Genomic DNA, 19,902 nt, shown 5'->3' with positions numbered 1-19,902 from the left:
ACCCTCGACGGAGTCGCCGCCGGAGGCTCGTATCACTCCAGGGGGCGAGCCTCCGGCGGCGACTCCGTCGAGGGTAGCTGCCTTCGGCAGTGAGCCGCACCATGTGCGGCATATAACCGCACCACCCTGCCCGCAGGGCAACCACCCTCGACGGAGTCGCCGCCGGAGGCGCGTAACACATCGGGCGAGCCTCCGGCAGCGACTCCGTCAAGGGCAGCTCCGGCAGTGAGCCGCACCGCGTGCGGCATATAGCCGCAGGTCCCTCCCCGCAGCTGCAGCAGTGCTTCTGTATAAACAATCAATTGTCGGTCTATATACTCCTGCGATGCAGGCAACCAGGCCCGCGGCCAAAATATACTGTAGGCTGGCGCGCGGGCGAGTGTGGGTCGACAGACCGAGAACAAATAAAAACAAGGTAGGTCGGAGCTGTGAACGCTGTGTGATACTGTGCGCAGGAGAGCCATCTCGGGCTGTGTTGGCCTAGGCTCTCTCTGGCTTGGTGCGGCGCCGGCCGTGGCCGTGTTCGAAGGAGCGCGAGGTGTGCGAGTTGCCGCCGCGGCGGCCCGAGTCGTGGGCGCCCTTGGACGGGACCGGCACGAGGAGGTGCTCGGCCAGGCCCGGCAGCATGATCTTGTAGGCGTTGCTGCCGCCGTTGCGCCGCTGGGAGCTGAACGGGTTCGAGGCGGGAGACGCAGACGAGACCGCGGAGGCGATGGCGCCCACAAAGTTGCCGGGGGCCTTGCGCGAGACGCGGAAGGACTGCGGGCCGTAGCGGTGGACGGACTTGGTGTCAATGCCACTGTAGAGTGTAGGCGACGACAGGATGCGCACGGTGATGTCGTTCTGCTCGCACAGCTGGCCGCGCCGGGTCTTGCCGAACTCGAGCGACGCGGCGGTGGTGGTGACGAGGGCGCGGGCGCCGCCGTCGGCGGGCGTGCGCGCGCGGCGGCCGGGCTCGGCGTCGAACGCGCTGTGGAGCAGGAACGGCGACGGCTGCAGCTCGCCCTGGCCCAGGCCGGCGAAGAGCTTGCCGTCGTGGTCGACGTGGACGCCGAGCGTCATGGCGATGCGCGACTGCACGGCCTCGATGGCCCCGATGGACGGCATGCGCGCCATGGGGCCGTGGCCGATCGGCGCGATCTGCGACATGTTGCCCGAGCCGCCGCTGGCGTTGCGCGCGGCGCGCGCGCCGGGCACGCCGATCGCCGAGCCGTGCACGCGCGGCGGCCCGCCGGCGACGCCGATCGCGTTCACGCCCGACGGCGACCGGATCCCGTTGAGCGACAGCAGGTTGGGCGCGTCCGACGTCGTGTAGTTGGGCAGGAAGAACCGCGACTCCTGCTGCTGGCCGTGCGCGGCCTTGCCGCGCAGCGGCAGCTCGTCCTGCGGCGGCAGGTGCACCTTGGGCACCGTGTTGACCGGGCCCTCGTCCGAGAGCGACCGCACCGACTGCGGGAGCAGCAGCGAGTCGTTGAGCGAGAACACGGCGTCGTCGTCGGCCGCGTCGGCCGCCGCGGGCCGCGGCTCGTCCTCGTGCGCCAGCCCGGACAGCACCCCGGCCATGTTGACGCTGGGCATCGGCATCGCCGGGCCGCTGCCGTCCTCGTCCAGCTTGAACGCGGACGGGAAGAACCGCGAGATCGAGCGCGAGTTGGGCGTGGTCGCGCTTGGCGACGACCCGCCCGACAGGTCCGACACGCCCGACGACGCCTTCTGCGGCGACGCGTGCGGCGCGTGCCCGGGGTCCGACGACGCCGACACGTTGGGCGAGATCGACCGCGCCTTGGGCGCCACGTCCAGCCCGCGCCGCCAGTTCTCGGCGAACTTGGACGCGTGCTTGCCCTCCCACGCCGACGAGCCTGACCGCGGCTCGGTGGTCGCGGCCCGCGGCGCCGGCTGCGGCGCGGCGTGCACGTCGATGGGCGTGTACCGGCTCTTGGACCCGATCGGGCCCCAGACGTTGTCGTGGGCGGCGATGTGCGTGACGTGCTTCTGCGAGTGCACCACGTCCTCGTGGTTCCACGACACCGACCGCCCGGCGGCGGCCCGGTGGTTGTCCCAGCTGGCGGTGCCGGAGACTGCGCTGGCGCTCTTGTCGGCGGCCTTGGTGGACACGGGCGACGATGGCGACGACGCGGCCTTGGCGTGCGCCGACTCGTTGACGAGCGTGTCGATGGCCGCCGTCATTTCGTCGATCACGCCGTTGTCCGACGACGTCAGCGACGCGCGCCGCCGGCCCTTGCCGAGCTCGCCCTTTTTGGCCTTGGGCTTCTTGGCGCCGTTGGCGACGGGCGCGTCGGGCTCGGCTTTGGCGGCGGACTCGGTTTTGGCGTCGGCCTTGACGCCCACCGGCGCCTCCTTGGCGTCGGTTGGGGAGTCGGAGACGGCCTGGGCGGCCTCGGTGGCCTCGGCGGGAGCCTCGGAGACCTTGGGAGCCGCGTCCGGCCGGGCCGCGACCTCGTCGCCGGCCTGTGCCGGCTGGGGCGTGGTCTCGCTGGGCTCGGGCTTGGCCTGGGCGTCGGCAGCGACTTCAGACACGCCATTGGCGACGTCCTTGGTCTCCGCGGCGTCGGTCTTGACGGCTGCTTCGGCTTCCGCGACGTCGGCCTTGGCATCGACCTTGACGTCGGCCGTAGTCTCCGCCTTGGTCTCCGCCGTGGCCTCCGTCTTGGCCTCCGCCTTCACCTCCGCCTTGGCCTCGGCCTTGTCGGCCTTGGCCTCGCCCTCAGCTCCGGCCTCCTTGGCCTCTCTCTCGGCCCGCTCCCGCTCGGCCTTCTTCGCCGCGCGCTCGGCCCGGCTCGGCCGCTCGCGCTCGCGGCCACCGCGCTCGCCCCGTTCGTGACGCTTCTCGCGTCCCTTTTCCTTGTCGACAGGCTCGGTCTTGGCCAGCTCGGCCGCGCGCTTCTTGAGTGCCTCCAGGCGCTCGGCCTCACGCTTTTGTTCCTCCTCCTTGCGCTTGCGCGCGTTCTCGATCGACTGGCGCATGATGGCCTCCTGTTTGGCGACCTTGGCCTTGGCCGCGTCGTCTGCCGACTCGACCTCGTCCTTGACCGACGACGCCACCGACACAGTCGACTGCTGGCCAACCGACATCCGGCGACGGCTGACGCTGGAGACGCTGGTGGACTCGGCGCGCTCGGCAGCGCGGGCGGCGGTGTCTGCGACGGCAGCCTTGTCGCCGTTGACGGCGGCATCTGGCTTGGCGCCGATGGACTCGGCCTCAGGCTTGCCCTCGAGCTTGTCCTCGCCGGCGGCCGCGGCCTCGCCGTTGGCCTTGGCCTCACCGTTGGCCTTGGCCTCGCTGTCGGTCTTGGCCTCGCCGTCGGCCTCGGCCTCCGGCTTGCCCTCGGCGTCCTTGACCTCCTTGGCCTCCTCGGTATGTACATCGTCGCCGCGGCGCGTCGCCGACCGCGACCGCCGCTCGGCACTCGACACCGACTTGCGCCGCACGGGCTCGACCTGGCCGCTGCGCTCGTTGAAGATCTCGGCCGACTGGCCGGCGCCGGCGCCGCGGTCAAACTCGACCGAGCGGTTGCGCTCGCGCGGCGTCACTATCGCGTGCCGCTCGAGGTCCGGCGGCGGGCCGTGCCGCTCAAAGTAAGAGCCCGGCGTGTTGTCCACCGGCGGGCGGTCGTCGAACCGGCGTGGCTCAAAGTGCGGCCGGTCGTCGAACCGGCGCTGCTCAAAGTGCGGCCGGTCGTCGAAGCGCGGCCGGTCTTCGAAGCGGTCGCCGCCGCCGTAGCGGTCGCCGCCGCCGTAACGATCGCCGCCGCCGTAGCGGTCACCGCCTCCATATCGGTCGCCGCCTCCGTAGCGGTCGCCGCCGCCGAAGCGGTCGCCGCCGTAGCGGTCGCCGAAACGGCGCGGGCCGTCGTACCGGTCCATGAACCGGTCGCCGAGCCGGTCGTTGAGGGGGTCCTTGAACAGCGGCAGCTGGTGCAGCGATGTCGGGCCCATGCGCATCTGGCGGCGCTGCGCGGCCTTCTCGCGCTGCGCCTCGGCCTCGGCCTGCTGCGAGAAGATGGCGGCCGTGTCCACGTGCGGCACCTGCGGGATCGGCGCCCACGGCGACTGCACGGGCGCCTGCGATGGCACGTATTGCGGCTTGGAGCCAGGTGCGCCCACCGGCTTGGGCTGCGACTGCAGCTTTTTGGCGTCGGCTCTGTCGTCGTCGTCGTCCCTTCGGCCGCGGCCGGTGCGCTGCAGGACCAGGCCGGCCTTGGGCAGGGCCTTGGGTTTGTCGGCGGCGTCGGGCTCGGCCGCGTCCGGCTTGGACTCGTCCTTGGCCGCGACCTTGGGCTCGGCGGTGGGCTCGGCGGTGGGCTCGGCCGCAGGCTCGACCGTGGGCTCGGCCGTCGACTCGGCCTTGGACTCGGCCTTCGGCTCGGCCGTGACCTCGGTCTTGGCTTCCGCCTTGGCCTCCGCCTGGGGCGCCGCCTGGGGAGCCGCCTGGGGCTCCGTCTTGGGCGCCGCCTTCGGCTCGGCCCTGGGCTCCGTCCTGGGCTCCGTCTTCGCGCCTGCCCTCGGCTCCGGCCTTGTCTCGACCCTGGCAGCTGACTTGGGCGCAGCCTTGCCCTCGGTCTTGGCGGCCTTGGCCTCCCGGGCCTTCTCCGGCCCCTTCTTCGTCTCCGGCGCGGTCTCGTGGCTGTCGCCGTGCGACAGCACGACCTTCGTTCCGTCCGCAAACTCGATCGTGTCGCCCCAGTCGTCATCGTCGTCCTCGTCCCACTTGCCGTCCTTGTGCTCGTCCAGCAGAATGCTGTCTGTCAGGTGGATCCCCAGCTTCTTGAGCTCCTCCTCCGACAGCTCCTTCTTTGCCGCGGCCACGTTCTGCTTCCACACCGGTGTCGGCGGGCCCTTGGGCGTGCCCGACGACGCCGACGTGGCCGCGCTGCCCGGCCGTGGCGACATGGACGTGTCGCGCCTCAGCGGCGCCAGTGTGAACGCGCCCGACGACGTCGTCAGCTTGGGCGTCATTCGCACCGACGACACGCCCGAGTGCTGCGACGCCGCCGGCGACATGTAGCTCGCCGCCGGCTTCTCGGCCGCCTTGGGCGCGCCCGACGCCTGCAGCTGCCGGAACATGCCGTTGAGCGACTGCGGCTTGAACGACTTCTTGACGGCCGCCGGCCGCGGCGCCGACTCCGTCGCGGCCTCGCCCGCCTCCGCGGCCTTGTCGGCTCTGTCTGTGCTCTCGCTCGAAGCGGCCGGCGCCTCGGTTGCGGCTGGTGCGACCGCCGCGTCGGCCGCCGCCCCGTGCCCGTCTATAGACTCGGGCGCGGGCGCGTCCGCTGGTCCGGCCGCCGCCTGGGCTGCCGGCACGGCCGGCGGCACGCCATCGCCTGCCGGCCGCTCGTCTCTCTTCACCGACTGGTCGGCGGACGTCGTCGCATCGCTGGGCGTCTCGGTCTCGGATGTATTGCTAGGCCCCAACGAGTCATTTACTTCCATAATACTGTCTGTCAGCCTGCTCGATCGATCCCCGCCGCCCGTGCCGGATCCGCGGCGCGGCCGCACGGCGCCCATCCGCTGCGCTCCGCGCAGCCCGCGCCGGCCCCGCCCGTGCCGGCCGTCCCGCCGCGCGCTGCCTGCCTGACGCGGTCGTGGCCGTTGCTGCCCGCATTCGCGCCTGCAGCCATCCGCGACCCGCCACCCCCAACCCGCGCCCGAACCGCCCGCGCGCCTGTCCGCCCAGACGCCTGCCGGCCCTGCGCGCCCGCCGCCGCCCGCCTGCCCACGCAGACGCGCTCGCAAAGTTTTTCTTACCAGCTACCAAAAATATATAGCAATCGTTGACGTGCGGCGATGCACACTAAATCTCCCGGAATATAGCGCGTAGACCTGGAACAGAGCCGGTAGGAGCGATCCAAGTAGGGTCTGACTAGATCAACGATAACTCGGATAAGTTATGCGAAGAATCGCTTGCGTGCCGTCTGTTGCTGTTTTTTTTTTCGAGCAGAAAAAAAAAGGGTAGTTCGTTGTTGAAAATAGCTTGGATTCGGCAAAATGAAATCGACCCATCAATTTTAGCCAAGGTTAGGTCCGCAAATTTTGCCCACAGCCCCGCGGCGACTTTGCGAGCTACGTGCGGGCGTTGGCGCGGACTACGGTAGAGAGCCGCCTGGTACGAGGGGACTGGTGCGGGGACGCAGAGAGCAGAGATTCCGCGCAGAAGCGTGGACTACGTACGAGTTGAGAAACTCGCGCTGCACTAGATGCGCGCACTTTGAGGCAAGACAGCAGCAGGAGCGGACCGTGGGCAGCGAGTGAGGCTGTGCGCGACGGTGGGCCGCGGGTGCAGCCGTTCGCACCGTGACCGTCGAAGGTAGCCGCGGCAGGTACAGGACAGAAAGGAGCGGAGAAGTGCGGCGTAGGCATGGCCAGCGATACATAGACCCGGCCGGCGGCGCAACGGGCTGCGTTGTGCGCTGCACAATGTGCGCACAGCCAGCAGCGATCCTGCGAACGCGTCAGGCGTCGTCAGGAGCCGGCGACTCATCCGGCGACGTCCTCGTCTGGCTGCGCCCGCTTCTTCGCCGACTCGGCCTGCCCTCGTCTTCCGTGCTCCGGTTCCCGTAGCTGCTTCCCGTCTGCCTCTGCGCTCCTCGCTGCACCTCCTCGTCCGTCTTTGCTCGCCTGCTGCATCGCTCAATCTCTAAGACAGTATTCTAGTGTATTCAAACTGTACAGCCCATAGCTTAGTGCTCACCGCCCTTGTGGTGGCGCAGGTGAGTGTAGTACTCGAGCGAGTATCCGAGCTGTTGTCAGCGCTGCCGGCCCGTTCACTTACCAGCAGGATCGAAAGCACGGCGTGGAGCAGGGGAGCACCCGACGCCTTCTCGCCGTCGAAGTACTTGGCCTTGTACCAGCCAATCGGGCCCTTGGGCTTGATGGGCGAGGCCGCACCGCGGGGAAGGGCCTTGTAGAAACCGACGACGTTGGTCAGGCGCTTGGCGTTGGGGGTCGAGCCCAGGTTCTGGTCGTCAGCACTGCAATGGCATCCAAGCTGGCGGCTGGAGCAATTCGGCGGCGGCGGCGGCGGCGACACAGCACCCGCGACGACGACAGCGGCGGGCGCTGCTGCCGCCGGCCACGGCCTCCGCAGCCGGCCTCTGGCGCACCCGGCCACCCGAGCTTCCGCAGTCTCCGCTGCCGCCGCAATCCCTTCGGCCGCCATCCTCCACCCGCACAATTCCAATCACTTACAGCAGCCGACGCGATCTTCGGGGGAATGAGAGTCGAGAGCGAACGCTTAGCGATGAAAGACATGTTGGACGTTGATGTTTGATCGTAGAATGGACGAAACTCGTTTGCAACGGAGGGAAAAGAGGAAAAAACCAGCGGAGAAAATCGAGAACGGCCGAATCAGCGGCTTGCGACGCGCGCTTGCGAGCTTGTGCCTTTTCCGTCACATGTTGGCGCATATGTGCGCCCGCTACGTCGGAACCGTTCGACCAACCACAACCTCCCAAATTTTGTAAGGCAGAGCCAAAAAACAGCACTACGTCTTTTTTTTCAGTACGGTACACTGAACAAGACCACTTGCCAAGGACCTCAAGGTATGTGTGCACGACGGCAGCGAAAGCGAGGGTGGTACGTGGGACACGGGGGCGACGATGCAGCGACGCGCCAGCGGCCGATGCGCCGAATTGCGACGCGATTGTGTCAGCTATGAAGGATTCGACTCGGTCGCCAAGATGGCCTCGGCGACGGCGGCTGGCGGCCTGGCGACAGCGGATCGACCGGCCCGGGCGACACAGACGACGCCGGGGCCGTGCTGATGGTGCGCGATCCTGGCGGCCACTGCGTGTCTAGCCGGAGCCGTGTGGGTGCGCTTCCGATAACGACGGCCACATAGCCGCAGTTGCCGCCGCACGCGTGTCAGCCGGCCGGCGCTCCGCGGCCACCGACACGCCGTCAGCCGCTCTCTCGCGTGCGTTTCCCTCACCAGCCCGTCCCGCTCCCCCCAAATCGCCGGCCGCCCCGCCGCTCCCGATCAAACTGACCGCCAGATGCTCAGCAGAGTTTGTCCCCGGACAGTTTCGGCTGTCAGCCGCGCCGCGCCTCTCCGCGCGGCCGTGCGCTTCAACTCGACCAACGTGCCCGTCCGGGAGAAGACCGAGGAGGTCTCGCCGGTCGAGCTCGTCTCCGGCGCGCCCGCCGAGCTCTCGACGCAGCGCCAGGTCCGCATCTACCAGCGCGCCAAGACGGCCATGCAGTCTGGCCTCTGGGAGACCAAGCCGTGGAGAATCGACTGGGACGTCGAAGCCAAGTCGTACCGCTGGGAGAACGACATGATGGGCTGGCAGGGCTCGGGCGACTACATGCAGGCCACCGAGGTCAAGTTCAAGACCAAGGACGACGCCATCCGGTTCGCGACCAACCAGGGCTGGGAGTACTACATCCAGGAGCCCAAGGAGCGCACGTTCCGCAAGAAGGAGTACGCCATCAACTTCCTGCACAGCGCCGGCCCGCTCAAGCACATCCGGACCAAGTAGATGTAGTTTAGTTACCAATACACATGTGCATATCTACGAGCCAAAGTACTTGGTGTCGATGAACCGCCGGCGGATGTTGTCCTCGACCTTGCCGACGACGATCTTGACCTTCGGGTACGCGGCCAGGATCCGCTTGACCGCGATCCGCCGGTCGGCCAGGTACGTCACGAAGCAGATGTTGTCCTCGCGCACGCCGTGGTCGAGCAGCACGCAGATCGCCATGATGGCCGCCGTGCCCGTCGTCGCCTGCGAGTCCACCAGCAGCACGAACTGCTCCTCGATCCTGGGCGGCAGCTTGAGGTAGTGCAGCCGCGGCTCGCCCGTCATGGCCTCGGACTGGATCAGGATCTTGCCGATCGCGATCGCCGGCAGCAGCCGCCGCAGCGACGTCTCGAAGCACGCGCCGCCGCGCAGGATCGTGACCGCGCACGTCTGGAGTCAGCGCGCCCGCGCACCCACTCACGTCCATCGTCGGCGCCAGGCCCTCGTACGGCAGCCCCGTCGGCGTCGGCACCGTCCGCGTCTCGTACTTCATGTTGCACATCGCGCTGCCGTCAGCGCGCCCCCGCGCCCACTCACGTCTCGATCAGGAGCAGCATCAGCCGCTCGAAGTAGAACGCAAAGTCCTCGCGCGACGTTGCCCGGTCCAGCAGGATCGTGTGCATGCCCGCCACCTGCGTGCCCTGCTTCAGCACCGTCACGTTCGTGGCCATCAGCTCCTCCATGTTCACCGTCAGCTTGCCGAGCTTGTCCAGCTGCTCCAGGTGCTGCTGGCTCTTGAGCAGCAGCGTGCGCTGGATGTGCTTGATCAGCATGCCCAGCGCGACCTTGTTGTCCAGACCCCGCGGCAGCACCACGTCCGCCACCCGCCCGGTCGGCCGCATGTACTGCTCGAAGTTGGGCTTGACGTACGCGAACCACTGCTTGAGCGCACCCTCGATGTCGCGGCCGCGCGAGCTGATGTCGCGCTGCAGCCGCCGGGCCATGCAAACGTCCAGATCCGTGTCCACAAAGACCTGGCGTCAGCGCGCCCGCACATGCCCTACCTTGAGGTCCATCATGTCCACCATCCGCTTGTCGTAGAGCGCGAAAATGCCCTCCACGATGATCACGCTGGCCGCGTAGATCGTGGTTGTCTCCGGCAGCCTGTGGTCAGAATGCTCGGGCGGCCGCCTACCGGTTGTGCTGCTCAAACGAGTACAGCGGGATCTCGGTCTTCTTGCTGCCGGTCAGCCTGGCCGCGCCGGCACGTACCCTTCCTTGAGCTTCTGCATGCAGTCGACCAGCAGGTCAAAGTCCAGAGCCTCGGGCGCATCGAAATCGTACTCGCTGCCGGTCAGTGCTGTCCGCCAGCAGCGCGCGCACGCGACCCACCTCTTGAACGCCAGCTGCCGCTGCTCCCACGTCAACGGCCGGTAGAAGTTGTCAAACGACAGGATGACGGCCCAGGGCACCTGACCGTCAGTCTGGATCCGTAGCCGGCCGTTCACGGCCCCCGGCACACCACTGCGGCCGCCAGAACACTCACATTCAGCGCCTTGACAATCTGTGACGCAACCACGGTCTTGCCGCTGCCGCTCGAGCCCGCAATGCCGATGATATAAGGCTCAGTCCACGGCGGGACGTACTTCAGGCCAGACACTTGATCGGCCGCCATAGCTCCCGTGTCTGGTTCACTTGATCCAATGTCTATTTCCGAGCGTCCTTGATGCGCTGCACGCTCGTTCCCGAGGTGCTTCAGGGCAGTGTCGGGCGGGGTCCACGAACGTGCGTTGATAAGACGATAGCAGCTGTTCGCCTGACCGACAGATTTTGTGCATAAGCGGTGTCGCGAATTTATGGTTCGCAAAACCAAACGGCGCTGGGACCCACGGGCCACGACTAACCAAAGCACAACGACTAGTCGCCCGCTTGAAAGCTGCTATCTGGACGAGTTTCCGGCGGCGGCTCTGTCGTTCTGCCAAGGCCGGTGTGCCGCAAAATGCAGGGTTATGCCGGAGGTTGCGGCTATATGCCGCACTCAGTGCGGCTCAGATAGGCACGGGCAAAGCACTTCAAGTACGCGTGCCTTTTCTTGCTTTGCTCTGATGGTAGCCCCCGCAACGGAGTCTCCGCCGACTGCTCGCCAGGATCGAGCGTCTGACAAAGATCTCGGCGGGAGCTGTTGTCATGGAGCAAGGAAATCCCGGTGCGGCTATATGCCGCACTACGTGCGGCTCACGGCGTGCGGCTCACCACGCGCGGCTGAGTCTGCTGCCGTCCTCGGACGTCCACGCCTACGCTGTAGTACTAAATGATGGCATGTGATTATATACAAGTACACTCAAGCTGTATCTCTCGAGCAGACAGTGCAGCGCTTAGGAAATGGTGTAGTGAATCTTGTCCTTCGAGGACTGGGCCTTCTTGAACTTGTTCTGCAGCTGGCTCTTCTGCTTCTTGGGCACGTACGGCTCGATGGTGGGGAACTTGTCGACACCGAGACCGTCGAAAGACTTCATGATGCGACGCTCGTCCGAAGCCTCAAACATGCGGCGCTCCTCGACGTACATGTCGCTCTGGACGTCGTGCTCGTAGCGGAACGGCGACAGGTCTTCGGGCAGCTCGGGCCACACAAACGGCTCGTCCATCTCGACGCGCATGTACTTGTCGAGCGAGTGCTTGCGCTTGTTGTAGCGCAGCTGCGACGACACGTTCTTGACCGTCAGGCCGTAGATGTTGTGCAGGTAGTCGCGGAAGTCGAACTTGTTGAACCGGGTGGGGACGTGGAACGTCGCCAGGAACGGGTTGTCGCGCGGCCGCGGGCGCAGCATGCCGATGAATTTGGTCGGGAAGTAGACCTCGTTGTGGCCCATGCGGAAGTATCTGGTTGTCCGCGGCTCGACGGCCTCGCGGGGGTTGGCCGCGCGCTTGGCGACCTCCTTCTCGTGCTGGATCTGCTTCTTGGACGGAACATTGCCAGGTGTCGGCTTGGCCTGCTGCTTGAGCAGCGTCCGCAGGACGGGGATCGAAGGAATCTGACGGGGCATCTGACTGTCAGCAAGGTCGTGCGATTGCACAACGCGGCCGGCTGCGCCGGCAATTGCGCGGCACCGAGGGGGCGGTGTGCGGACGTAGGGACGTGGGCAGCGAGCCATCTGGCGACTCGCAGACACGCCGCTTCCGGCCGTGCTGGTACCTACCTTGTGTCCTTGGTCCTGCCTGAGCTTCACTGTGTTGGGTGCGCCTCGTTCGAAAAAATTTCTAGACGACGGGCTGCATAAAGTTCGCGTGAGCGCAACAATTAGGTTTGAGTGCGGCTGTTCATATGCACATGCCCAGTGTTGTTTGTTAAGTAAGATGCGGTGGCTCAATGGTAGAGCTTTCGACTCCAGTAGACATCCGCCGGATATCGAAGGGTTGCAGGTTCAATTCCTGTCCGTGTCAATTTTTTTAGGCTAGCCCACTCCAATAAAGTTTCTGCTGACAAACTAATTTGCCACATGCTGACGAATTACTGACTCGGCCGTTTTGACCAGTGGCCTTTGCCAGACGACCGCAATGGCTATAAAGCGGCCCCACCGCCTGAAAATTTCTTCAGGATCTTTTTTTCCTTCCAACGTGTGCAAAGTTAGCTGTAGAGCGTTTCAGCAAAATTTTCAGCCCAAGTTGCTAGAAAACCGTGAAAACTGTCAAATCGTCAGATAGTGCAGATAACGGCGACTAGTTCTTCGTAAATTTGCTGAAGGTCGTCCTGCGACTGATCTAGTAAAAGACTCGCACAGAGCCGTGACTGTGGTAGCACTGTTGCTATCGCACAAGCCTCAAGGCAGTCGAACGTCTAGAAGAGTACACATGGCTCGCGCTCAGTCTGCGTCGGCCATCCGCCGCAAGAGCAACGCGCGCAGCGTCAAGACCGCGTCGCCGCCCGTGGCGGCCATGTCGGTCGAGAGCGTGCGCAAGAAGGTGAGTGGGGGGCGCTCGCACGACCGTCCACGGACCCGGGCCTACACGGCCGGGTACCGCGGCCGGCTGCGGCAGCGACCGTTCAGTGCTGACGAGATAGTGCCAAGAAGCGATGTACACAGCGCTCATCGCCGAGACAACGGGAACGGGCGTGACAACGTCCCAGGTCCAGAGCCTCAGCCAGAAGATCGAGGACGAGATCTACAAGGCCTGCGCCGACAGCGTCGGCGCCGACTACAAGACGTCGATGCGATCGCGCCTGGTGAACATCAAGGACAAGAAGAACGATCTCAAGGACCGGCTGCTCGACGGGCGCGTGACGCCGGCCGAGTTCGCCCGCATGTCCACCGAGCAGATGTCCACCGTCGAGCGCCGCAAGGAAGACGAGGCTCTGCGGCAGCAGGCCCTGCGGCAGAGCATTGTCCAACAGGTGACGGTCGAGTCCATCCTCGACCTCAAGGAGAAGGACGGTCGGACCCGCGAGAAGTGGGGCGTGTCTTCGAGTGCGGCGGCCGTCGACAGCTTCTAAAGCATAAACAGTCAGAGCGCTGGCGCTCTTGTCTTGTATTATTATTTGGCATCATTGTAATATACGGGTTTCATGTCTGGGTACCTAGGGGCCGAATCGACTGGCGTACGCTAGTTGTGGCCGCCGAGCCTGGCTTACGGGCGCTTTGGCAGCGCGCGTCGGGCTGGTTCGCCCGGGCCAAGATCGCGGAGGTCACTCTGACGACCGCGATTCGAGCCGTGCGTGAATCTGCAGCCACGGCTGCCGAGACCGTCATGTCTAGAATGCAGCCCATTCACGATCCTGTCGCGTCTGCGTTCGACGTCTTCCTGACCTGAGATGCGCAGAACCGGATGCCAAATGTCTATGCCCCTCTTGGGCTTGTTTTGCGCCAGATCGACCGAGGAGGTGATCTGGCAACGCTGTATCTGATCTAATGTACGGGTTTATAATGAGCAATGTAAACGACACACAAAAAAACTACATGTAAACACAAAAAAATTGTACGAATAAACGATTGTTCTTTTCAATACATCCCCTGCGCAGTGCTCAAGCTGGCCGGTGCAGGAGTTCACGTAGAAGACTGCGTAGAAGACTGCGCGGAGCCGTTACGGTTTGGGACACTGCGAGCAAACTATGTCATGGTCGATTAGTAATGTTCGCCGTAGCGCCACAGTAATTTTTTAATGGGTTTCGCCCAAGACCGAGTTCCCACCTTCTTTCTTCAACAACGATATCTCTCGACCTCAGATCTTGTCGACACAGGCTTCAGGATTTGCAGCTGGAGGAACTGGGTCAGCCGGTTGAGCAGAGAGAGCCGACAGAGCTAGCACAACGCCAGTGGGCGAAGCAACAGCGTTTCAGCACGATGTCCACGATGACTCAGGTCGTTGAGACGGCCGACATCCGGCTGCCGGAGCCGGAGCCCGAACACTGTCCCGGGCCGGAGTCGGAGCAAGCCGGAAAGGATGCGGCGTGCGAGGGCTGCCCGAACCAAGCGATCTGTGCGTCGCAGACGCCGCGGGGACCAGACCCCGACATGCCCGAGATCAAGAACCGGATGGCTGGCGTAAAGCACAAGATCCTGGTGCTGTCCGGCAAGGGCGGTGTCGGCAAGTCGACGTTCACGACGATGCTCGGGTGGGCGTTTGCACACGACACGACCAAGGAGGTCGGCATCATGGACCTGGACATCTGCGGGCCCAGCATCCCGACCATGACGGGCTCCGAGGGCGAGAAGATCCACGTGTCCAACTCGGGCTGGTCTCCGGTGTACGTGGCGGACAACCTCGGCGTGATGTCGATCGGGTTTCTGCTGCCGAACGAGGACGAAGCGGTTATCTGGCGCGGCGCCAAGAAGAGCGGCCTGGTGAAGCAGTTTGTCAAGGACGTCGACTGGGGCGACGTCGACTTCCTGGTCGTCGACACCCCGCCGGGCACGAGCGACGAGCACCTGAGCGTGAACCAGTACATGAAGGAGTGCGGCATCGACGGCGCCGTGATTGTGACGACGCCGCAGGAGGTCGCGCTGCTGGACGTGCGCAAGGAGATCAACTTCTGCAAGAAGGCAGGCATCCGGGTGCTCGGCGTGGTCGAAAACATGGCCGGGTTCGTGTGCCCGAACTGCAAGGGTGAGTCGTTTGTGTTTGCGCCAACGACGGGTGGTGGCCGGGCGCTGGCCGCGGACAGCGGCGTGCCATTTCTGGGCTCTGTTCCACTGGACCCGCGCATTGGCCGGTCGTGCGACTACGGCGAGTCGTTCTTGGACGAGTACCCGGACTCGCCGGCGTCGACGGCGATTTTGGACATCATCAAAAGCATCCGGGTGGCTGTGGGCGAGCCGTTGGAGGAGTGAGCATGGTAGCATTGTACATTACGAATAGAGGAGTTCCTGGACAAGTGTAGCGCCGGGGCAGCGGGCGCGCGTAGGGCAATCACGGCGGCCGCAGGCCGTGCGCTGCCAGCAGGCGTTCCTGCCCGCTCGTGCCGCGCGGCGGCGGGCCCGCCGTCTCGCTGCCTACTGTGCGCCGCACGCGGTGCGGCGCTGCATGCCCTACCGAACGTACCCTACCCAACGCCTACTATAAAAAGCAAATCAAAAAAATTTTTCCTCCATCATATTTTATACCAATACATCCATTCTCTCATCCGCCCGCAACAGGTCTCGCAGCCGGCCTGGGCCGGCCCGATGTGACAATTGTTCCTACGCGGTCGGCCCAGGCTCGGTGGCGGTGTCGCGGCCGCCCGATACCCCGATCCCCGTGGATCAAGGCGGCCCGATCTATGACCAGAGTAGGTAGACCGACTCAGCAGGCAGCAGTGCGAAAGATTATGCAAATTGTTCTGAGGAAGTATATGCAGGACAGAAAAAATATTTAGGAATTCTTCGTTTATGACGTATCTGCTGTCTGACTGATACCACTGTGTCGTCACAGAGCTAACCCGACAGTGCCAAACGCAGTCTACTCCACAGGTGAGCGCATTTCTGGCGGCTTGTGGTTATGAGGATATCTTCACACATTTCTTGGGTGACTTCTGTGAGCCAAAGAAACATGCACTACCATCTGAACCTCTACAAGCCGGCTGGTCTAGACACCCGACTAACAGACAGTCCTGAGATTGCTGGTGCATCCCGTGGACCGCGCCACCACACGCTGTAAGTTCCCCGCGCAGGTTCTCCGGCTTCAATGATGATTTAGTTATTTCAGTTCTGCTTCTGTAACACAAGCTGAAGAAAAACACTATTTACCAAAAGCTCTTGTCTGAAACAGCTGCGAGAACCTGGCGCTTGTGAGCGTCGCTAACGAGACAGGGCCGTGTGGGTGGAGCTGCCGTAGTAGATAGCAATGCATGGTTTCTGAGAAGCGGGGCGCGCAGCGCCGCACAGCGCGCGGCGCAGTGCTACGTAGGCGGCTGAGCCGCACTCCATGCGGCGCGCGCCGCACGCCGCCGCAGCCTCCTGTCGCTACATCGGGCTAGAAGACCGGCGTCGGAACGGCCGTCGCACGCAGACGTCGGCGGCGGCAAGCTCGCAGACGCAGGGCGCCGGCTCAGCGCCGGCTGGCCCCGTGCTGGGCCGACCGGCCCCGGGCCCGCGGAAACGGCAGCGCGCCATGCACCGCCACAATGGCGGCGGTGGCTGGGTGCGGCGCGCCTCGGCCGGCAGTCGGCCGCACCGGCCCGCCGCACCGTCGCCCCGGCCAGCGCCAGCGCAGCCGTCGCGCCCGCGCCGCGTCCAGCGCGCTGGGCGTCTCTTGACCGGTGGCCCGGCGAGCCGCCGGTGGCGGTGTCGCGCAGTATCGGGACTTCCATGAGCCTATCTGGATCAAGGTACGGCTTATCGGCGCCGCCGACTCTTTCTTCTCCCTGGCATCCCGCGCAGATGGCGTCGGGCGGCCGGCCACGTGTGGCGGGCCCGGAAACGACCGCGCACGGCCGTGCACCGCCGCGCGGGCACCCCGTAGTCCCCGGCAGGCCCGGCCGCCGGCCGCGCACGCCCGGCGGCCGCGGACCCGCAGCCGGCCGCGGCCGCATGACGTACTTTGGGCCTCGAACAGCGCAAGGGCTGCGTCGGCGGCCACCCGTAGCCTCTTGCCACTGCGCCGGCAGCCTTGTGCTCGGCCCAGCGCGCGCTTGTTCGGTTCTTTCTTCGGCGCATATCTTGCCGGGACCCTCCAATTCCTCCGTCCCACCCACGCCCTCTAGAACGCCCTCCTCTGCCGAGTCTGTGCCCTGCTCGGTGTTTACGGTGCGCCCGAATTGCCTGGTCCTAGCGTCTATCATTTGGCGCGGTTCCCCACTATCGCCGGCTGCAGTTGCTACCTCTCCTAACAACTTGACCGAGCCTCCACCCCAGACCCCCGGTGCTCCGCTCACAAAGGTACGTCGGACGGGCACGGCGCTGACCCAGAACGTCGCACAATGTCCACGCCCGAGATCTCGGCCGTGGTTGAGCCGGCCGGCGGCGAGGCCGAGCCGTCCAAGGTCAAGAAGATCCTGCTCCGGTTCTCGCCCAAGGAAGAGCACGCGCTCGTCAACAAGATTGACTGGAACCTGATGCCGCTGGTCAAGACGCTGTTCATCCTGGCGTTCCTGGACCGGTCCAACATCGGCAACGCGCGCATCGCCGGCCTCGAGGAGAGCTTCAACCTGTCGTCGAACCAGTACGACTGGCTGCTGACGGCGTTCTACATCTCGTACTTTGGGTTCGAGTGGATTGGGTTCCTGTGGAACATCGTGCCGGCGCACATCTACGTGGCCGTGTGCATCTTCGGCTGGGGCTTCTTTGCGTCGCTGCAGTCGGCCGTGACCAACTACATCTCGCTCTTCATCCTGCGGTTCATCCTCGGCATTGGCGAGGCCAGTTTCGGCCCGGGCGTGCCCATGTACCTCTCGTTCTTCTACCAGCGCAAGGAGCTGGGCTTCCGCACGGGCTTGTTCATGTCGGCGGCGCCGCTGTCGACGGCGTTCGCGGGCACGCTGGCGTACTTCATCACCAAGTTCGCCGACAAGACGCCGATCGACTCGTGGCGCGTGCTGCTGTTTGTCGAGGGCCTGCCGAGCATGGCCATGGCGCTCGTCGTGTGGCACTACCTGCCCGACCGGCCGTCGACGGCCAAGTTCCTGAACCTGAAGGAGAAGATCCTGGTGCGGTCGCGGTACCGCCGGCGCATCGAGATCGACGGCGAGCAGGTCGTGGACGGCTCGCACGGCCACGGCTTCAACATGCAGGAGGTCTTCCAGGTGCTGCAGGACCCCAAGGTGTACGTGACGTCGTCCATGTTCTTCCTGGCCAACATCGCGTACTCGTCCATGCCGGTGTTCCTGCCGGTGATCCTGCGCGAGATGGGCTACGAGAGCATCACGGCCCAGGGCATGTCGGCGCCGCCGTACATCGTCGCGTACATCACCGTCATTGCCGTCACGTTCTACTCGGACAAGAAGAAGAGCCGGGCCGAGTTCATTGTGTTCTTTGCGTCGATGGCGTGCGCGGGCTACGTCGTGCTGGCCGTCTCGCGCGAGACGTTTGTGCGCTACCTGGCGCTGTTCTTTGTCACCTCCGGTTTCTTCACCGTGGTGGCGCTTGTCATTGCGTGGACGGTCAACAACCAGTCGTCCGAGTCCGCCAAGGGCACCGGCGTGGTCATGCTCAACACGATCGGCCAGTGCGGCCCGATTGTGGGCACGCGCCTGTACCCCGACTCGGACGGCCCGTACTACCCGCACGGCATGGGCATCTGCGCGCTGTCGATGCTGCTGGTGGCCATCCTGGCCATCCTGCTGCGCCGCCACATGGCCCTGCTCAACGCCCAGTCCGAGAAGGAGGAGCGCTACAACCTGGTCTCGGCCGACGAGGACGAGGCCTCGTTCCGCGCGTCCACCGACAGCGTTGTGCCGAGCGCGCTCGACGCCGACGAGGAGTACGACGAAGAGGACGAGGAGTTCCAGGACGAGGACGACACCCACCACACGCTCTTCTACGAGACCATTTCGCAGGCCGAGGCGCGCCAGCTGCGTGAGCAGTACGGCTTCGACATCGAGATCATCGACGACGACAAGACCGTGGACGACGTCATGAAGGCAAAGGCCAAGTTCATTGCACGCAAGAAGGCCATCAAGTTCAAGTACATGCTGTAGGTGGCTTGCATTTCCCCCCTGCACTGAGTGCTCATAGCACCGGGCGCGCCCGGTCTGTACCGCCATTGGACATTTAATTTTGGAATGAATGTATTTTGGACGGCTAGACGCCGAGATAGTTTTGAAATAATATTAGATCAGAGAGCGGGAGGTGCGCTGCGGGTGCGGCTCGGGGAGGGTGCGCCGCAAAGAGTGCGGCTCGGGGAGGGTGCGCCGCAGAGGGTGCGGCTCGGGGAGTGCCGGGGCGGTGTGGCGCGGGAGCCGCAGCGCCGGCGCAGAGCTGAGCCGCGCGGCGTGCGGCTGACTCCGCCGGCCGACGCTGCGCCGCACGCCATGCGGCGCACATTATTGCCAGCCGCACGCCATCGCCAGCCGCACGCCATCGCCCGCCGCACGCCATGCGGCGCGCTGCCCGCCCTTTATTGTCGCCTCTTTATTGTCTACGGACATTACAGCTACAGTACATCAGAAACAAAACATAGAACTAAATCAAACGCCCGCGGACTAGTACGCGTTCGCTCCCGCGCCACCGGCAGCACCAGCACTGCTGGTCTTGCTGCCCGTGAGCTTGTTGATCAGCTTCGAGATGAAGCGCGTGAGCTTCTCGTCGCGCGCGCGCTCTGCGGCGCTCTCGCGCTTCTGGTCCATGCCCAGCTTGCCCTCGATGAAGTCGATGGCCTTTCTAATGTACGTCGCGTACTTGTCGCCCTTGTTCACGGGCTGGCCGCTCTGGCCCTGGCTGCTGCCGTAGCCGGCCGCAGCGCCGCCAGCGGCTCCGGCGGCGCCGTACTGAGCCTGATGACCCTGAGTCGAGTTCTGGTAGCCGCCGGCCTGGCCTGAGCCCGAGTTATAGCCCTGGCCCGAGCCCGAGTTGTAGCCCTGGCCCGAGCCCTGGTGGCCGGTGGTCTGGCCGTAGCCGCTCTGGTTCTGGCCGCCGTAAGACGCGTTGTTGCCGGACTGGCCGTAGCTGGCCGAGTTGGTACCCGTCTGGCCGTAGCTGGCCGAGTTGGTACCCGTCTGGCCGTAGCTGGCCGAGTTGGTACCCGTCTGGCCGTAACCCGACGAGTTAGTACCCGGCTGGCCGATCTGGCCGCTCTGGCCGCCGGGCGTGCCGTACGACTCGCCCGTCTGAGTGCCGGCCGTGCCGTACGAGCCCGTCTTGCCCTCGCTGCCGTAGCTCTCCTTCAGATCGCTGCTGGCGTTCTCAAACGCGCCCTGGCCCGAGCTGCTCTTGCCGTACGATTCGGTCGCTCCGGTCCCGCTCGAGTACTCCTGCGCCCCCCCCGTGCTCGAGTACTCCTGCGCGCCGCTCGAGTA

General features: G+C 65.1%; 9 protein-coding genes and 1 non-coding gene across 10 annotated transcripts; 6 read left to right on the top strand and 4 right to left on the bottom strand.

The window, feature by feature from the left end:
* Positions 1 to 284: 284 nt before the first annotated feature.
* On the bottom strand, positions 285 to 5,451 carry V1510DRAFT_430564 (uncharacterized protein; the record flags this gene model as incomplete). Its single annotated transcript, XM_066935376.1, has 3 exons — positions 285 to 4,486; positions 4,559 to 5,409; positions 5,446 to 5,451. The coding sequence occupies 3 exons, from the start codon at positions 5,449 to 5,451 to the stop codon at positions 481 to 483; spliced, it is 4,863 nt and encodes a 1,620-aa protein (XP_066788639.1). The 3' UTR covers positions 285 to 480.
* Positions 5,452 to 6,656: 1,205 nt separating this feature from the next.
* On the bottom strand, positions 6,657 to 7,378 carry V1510DRAFT_417860 (mitochondrial F1-F0 ATP synthase subunit F of fungi-domain-containing protein). The gene is made up of 3 exons (XM_066934032.1): positions 7,207 to 7,378; positions 6,791 to 6,976; positions 6,657 to 6,758 (listed from the first exon to the last, which is right to left on the bottom strand). Exons 1-3 carry the CDS (start codon positions 7,267 to 7,269, stop codon positions 6,699 to 6,701), a joined length of 309 nt encoding a protein of 102 aa, XP_066788638.1. The 5' UTR covers positions 7,270 to 7,378; the 3' UTR covers positions 6,657 to 6,698.
* Positions 7,379 to 7,896: 518 nt separating this feature from the next.
* On the top strand, positions 7,897 to 8,660 carry V1510DRAFT_134961 (ETC complex I subunit conserved region-domain-containing protein). The gene has a single exon (XM_066930329.1). It carries the CDS (start codon positions 8,013 to 8,015, stop codon positions 8,496 to 8,498), a length of 486 nt encoding a protein of 161 aa, XP_066788637.1. The 5' UTR covers positions 7,897 to 8,012; the 3' UTR covers positions 8,499 to 8,660.
* On the bottom strand, positions 8,485 to 10,299 carry V1510DRAFT_448512 (uridine kinase family-domain-containing protein). The gene is made up of 8 exons (XM_066935777.1): positions 10,027 to 10,299; positions 9,873 to 9,952; positions 9,753 to 9,827; positions 9,676 to 9,720; positions 9,545 to 9,644; positions 9,078 to 9,514; positions 8,962 to 9,046; positions 8,485 to 8,930 (listed from the first exon to the last, which is right to left on the bottom strand). Exons 1-8 carry the CDS (start codon positions 10,153 to 10,155, stop codon positions 8,532 to 8,534), a joined length of 1,350 nt encoding a protein of 449 aa, XP_066788636.1. The 5' UTR covers positions 10,156 to 10,299; the 3' UTR covers positions 8,485 to 8,531.
* Positions 10,300 to 10,785: 486 nt separating this feature from the next.
* V1510DRAFT_417852 (mitochondrial 54S ribosomal protein uL23m) lies at positions 10,786 to 11,736 on the bottom strand. The gene is made up of 2 exons (XM_066934031.1): positions 11,678 to 11,736; positions 10,786 to 11,524 (listed from the first exon to the last, which is right to left on the bottom strand). Exon 2 carries the CDS (start codon positions 11,522 to 11,524, stop codon positions 10,856 to 10,858), a length of 669 nt encoding a protein of 222 aa, XP_066788635.1. The 5' UTR covers positions 11,678 to 11,736; the 3' UTR covers positions 10,786 to 10,855.
* A 97-nt stretch (positions 11,737 to 11,833) lies between these two features.
* Positions 11,834 to 11,921, top strand: V1510DRAFT_t152. Its single transcript has one exon. It is a non-coding gene; the product is annotated as a tRNA-Trp (tRNA).
* Positions 11,922 to 12,329: 408 nt separating this feature from the next.
* V1510DRAFT_403453 (transcription factor S-II, central domain-containing protein) lies at positions 12,330 to 12,969 on the top strand (the record flags this gene model as incomplete). Its single annotated transcript, XM_066932171.1, has 2 exons — positions 12,330 to 12,440; positions 12,541 to 12,969. The coding sequence occupies 2 exons, from the start codon at positions 12,330 to 12,332 to the stop codon at positions 12,967 to 12,969; spliced, it is 540 nt and encodes a 179-aa protein (XP_066788634.1).
* A 675-nt stretch (positions 12,970 to 13,644) lies between these two features.
* On the top strand, positions 13,645 to 14,844 carry V1510DRAFT_417847 (P-loop containing nucleoside triphosphate hydrolase protein). Its single transcript, XM_066934030.1, has one exon. It carries the CDS (start codon positions 13,817 to 13,819, stop codon positions 14,801 to 14,803), a length of 987 nt encoding a protein of 328 aa, XP_066788633.1. The 5' UTR covers positions 13,645 to 13,816; the 3' UTR covers positions 14,804 to 14,844.
* Positions 14,845 to 16,572: 1,728 nt separating this feature from the next.
* V1510DRAFT_417839 (major facilitator superfamily domain-containing protein) lies at positions 16,573 to 18,729 on the top strand. The gene has a single exon (XM_066934029.1). The coding sequence runs from the start codon at positions 16,870 to 16,872 to the stop codon at positions 18,583 to 18,585; it is 1,716 nt and encodes a 571-aa protein (XP_066788632.1). The 5' UTR covers positions 16,573 to 16,869; the 3' UTR covers positions 18,586 to 18,729.
* Positions 18,730 to 18,879: 150 nt separating this feature from the next.
* On the top strand, positions 18,880 to 19,543 carry V1510DRAFT_417838 (uncharacterized protein). Its single transcript, XM_066934028.1, has one exon. The coding sequence runs from the start codon at positions 18,919 to 18,921 to the stop codon at positions 19,423 to 19,425; it is 507 nt and encodes a 168-aa protein (XP_066788631.1). The 5' UTR covers positions 18,880 to 18,918; the 3' UTR covers positions 19,426 to 19,543.
* The last annotated feature ends 359 nt before the right edge of the window (positions 19,544 to 19,902 follow it).

Source organism: Dipodascopsis tothii (assembly GCF_038497935.1).
Source record: "Dipodascopsis tothii strain CBS 759.85 unplaced genomic scaffold V1510scaffold_17, whole genome shotgun sequence".
Classification (NCBI taxonomy): domain Eukaryota; kingdom Fungi; phylum Ascomycota; class Lipomycetes; order Lipomycetales; family Lipomycetaceae; genus Neoaidaea; species Neoaidaea tothii.
Note: the sequence above shows the minus strand (reverse complement) of the source record. Positions and strands in the feature narration are given on the sequence as shown.